Source organism: Atta cephalotes (genome assembly GCF_000143395.1).
Source record: "Atta cephalotes unplaced genomic scaffold scaffold00030, whole genome shotgun sequence".
Classification (NCBI taxonomy): Eukaryota; Metazoa; Arthropoda; class Insecta; order Hymenoptera; family Formicidae; genus Atta; species Atta cephalotes.
In genome coordinates this window covers 1,692,287-1,695,162 of record NW_012130094.1, presented here as the reverse complement: position 1 = coordinate 1,695,162, position 2,876 = coordinate 1,692,287, and the positions used below count along the sequence as shown (strand labels likewise).

At 28.3% G+C, this 2,876-nt stretch overlaps 1 protein-coding gene across 1 annotated transcript in view; it reads left to right on the top strand.

Annotated features, from left to right (window-relative positions):
* Positions 1-535: 535 nt before the first annotated feature.
* LOC105620867 (phospholipid scramblase 1-like) overlaps positions 536-2,876 on the top strand; it is an 11,799-nt gene continuing 9,458 nt past the window's right edge. Inside the window, exon 1 of the mRNA XM_012202343.1 lies at positions 536-650. Coding sequence (XP_012057733.1) covers positions 536-650 — 115 coding nt within the window. The remainder of the gene's footprint in view (positions 651-2,876) is intronic.

Below are 2,876 nucleotides of genomic sequence, written 5' to 3'. Positions count from 1 at the left end.
TTTATTTCTTATTATAAGTTAATTTAAATATATAAATTGAAAATCTATAGTTATTTATTAATATATATTATTAGTAGCTCATACTTTTATTATCAGTTTATATTAACAGCTACACTATCAAAAAAGGCAGCAAATTTTATGTACATGTATATAAATATATTTTTCAATTACAAATTATATATAAATTAAAAATTTAATGTAACATTATTAAATTTAATTTAATTTGTGTAACTTAAAAGTACATTAAATTTCATGATTCATCACATATTTAACAGTGTATAGTTTTACTCTGTATTTCTCAAGCTGAGAAGAATTTGAATCGGAGATATTGAATCATTCACTCTTACTCATGTTAATATCTTTTTATATTCTTATATTTTTATCGTAATGCACGACTGCCTTTCGCTCGCCTCTGGGCTTCATTTTCCTTCCTTTTGAAATAATCTTGCACAATCTACTGGAAGCTTGTTGGTTGACTCTGCCCGTTTCGTTACTTTGTTCACAGAAGAAACGAGGGTAAGCCGGAAGTAGAAGAATGACCGACCAAAAGTATTATGCACCGTATCCCCCGCTGTCGGGGATGGGACTGCAGCCACCGCAGCCGATTGCAACAGCTCCGCCACAGCCAGGTGCGTCGATGTTACCGCCAGGTAAAAGAGCAGACTTTAGTCTCAAGATTCAAGCTGTGCTTCAGCACGCTCTAAGAAAACCGACACGTCTGCATCTGGATACATCTGCACGTTGCGAGGCCCTAAACCGCAAAATACATAACGCTCATGATGATTTTGCGACAGTATTTATAGTATTTATTTTTTTCTTTCTTTACTTCAAGACCATCTTAAGTAATTTTTTAAAAGGCTAACTCTTTGTAATTGGTTTTATGACATAACGCTTTTTAGATTTTCACAGGTATTATCTTTAAAAATACTAGAAGGTTTGCAGGTTATCGCTGTGTTTTTATCCATTGCTATTTGATGAAATGAACGGCAAGGTTCGCGAAATCTTGGCATTAGCAGTGGATAAAAACACAGTGATAACCCACAAAATTTCTAGTTTTATGACATCTTAAAATACTTAACTTAAGATATTTTATGTATATATAATAACGATTGTGCGATCATCATGTGCAGTTACATTACACTAAATTAATGCATATTGAAAGTCTAAGAATCACTATACGTGAAAGCAAAGTTAAATATCATATAAAATATATAAAAATATATAAAAATCATATAAAAAGCATATAAATATTTTGAATAACTAATTATCCAATAATGATATTGATATTTTATTTAATAAAATATACTATTTAATAAAATATAATAAAATATATGTTATTTCGTTGTCAAAGTTGATTATGCAACTGTACATGTAGTTATGTAAAGTAGATTTTTATGTATGTAAAGGTTTTTTTTAAATACTATTATAGTGAACGAATTCACCATGAGAATAGATATGAATACAAACATACAAGTTTTTCTAGCTAATAAAGGCTTCTAGTTAATAAAGCCCATGAATTTATAAGGAACAATATATAATTGAAATTTTAGAAGCAATATCACTCCTCTCTTTATATTCGTCTTTATATTCGTTGCGAGAAAGGAAAAAAAGAAAATAATTCAAAACAACTTAAAATAAATTAATGCATTTCGTATTACTTTCCGATCTCTCTCTTTTTGTAACAATAAAGATTTACTTGTATGTGCGTTTTAATTCTAATTAGATTCCCGGTTAGATTAGATTCTTCGTTGTAACTATGGTCGAAGTGTAAACAAGACAATTAAAAAACTACTTAACTTGCTAATATTTAAAGCCACGACGACAGTAGTTAATTCGACCTGATTATCGCATTTCTCTGCTCTTTTCTCGTCGTCTTGAATCTAGATGAAGAGGAAGAAAATTTAGTTGACTCGATAATTCTCCAGGGCAGTTACATTCACAAGGTTCATTTACATTAACATTTTCACCGCTCTTTTTAGATCACTAATCAAATAGCAAGATAAACTACGTTAGGTAGATTACGTGAAGGAAAATTAACATTAAGAATTAGTTGTCTATCACAATTGACGCTAATTTAAAATCGTCACCGTCAGATAATTTCTTCGTTTTTCTAAGAAATAAACAAGATAATGTTATATCTAATTGTAAGTTTTAATCTTATTGTAAGTTTTAAATTATATGTGTGTGTACATATATATTTTGAAATGTATATTTTCAAATATTTTTTTTGTTTTTTCGAACATATCGAATCTTTTTCATTGTGAAATGTGAAATTATGATATTTTTAGTTGAGTCACACAGCTGTTTAATATATTCAGTATTTTATGTACGCACAATGTACGTAGAATGTCATTTTAAACAGATGTTATTTGTGTAACAATAGAGATACATTTACAATCGGTATTCATCAATACATATGCAGATTAATATAAAAATTATGCTAATCGTCTCGTTGTGTTTAGAAATATTATAATTTAATTCTATTTATATCCTTCCTTTCCTTTAATTTAATAATTATATATTTAATCTTTCCGGAAAACACACAAGTCTAAATATTTTAGAATGTTTGAAATTATGTATAAGCTGTATGTATATATCAGTATATATACTTAAGTAAATTCCAACACATGTATGTGTTTAAAAGATATATTTTAAGCATGTCTAAAAAATATTTAAAAGACACTTTTAGATATTTTTCAGACATGTCCAAAAGTATCTTTTAAACATACGTGTGTTATTGGAATTTATATATATGTGTATACTTAGAGATATACCTATATAGCTTATAACATTTCAAAATATGAAGATACTAAATGTACAATTATTAGAGAGAGAGAGAGAGAGAGAGAGAGAGAGAGAGAGAGAGAGAGAGAGAG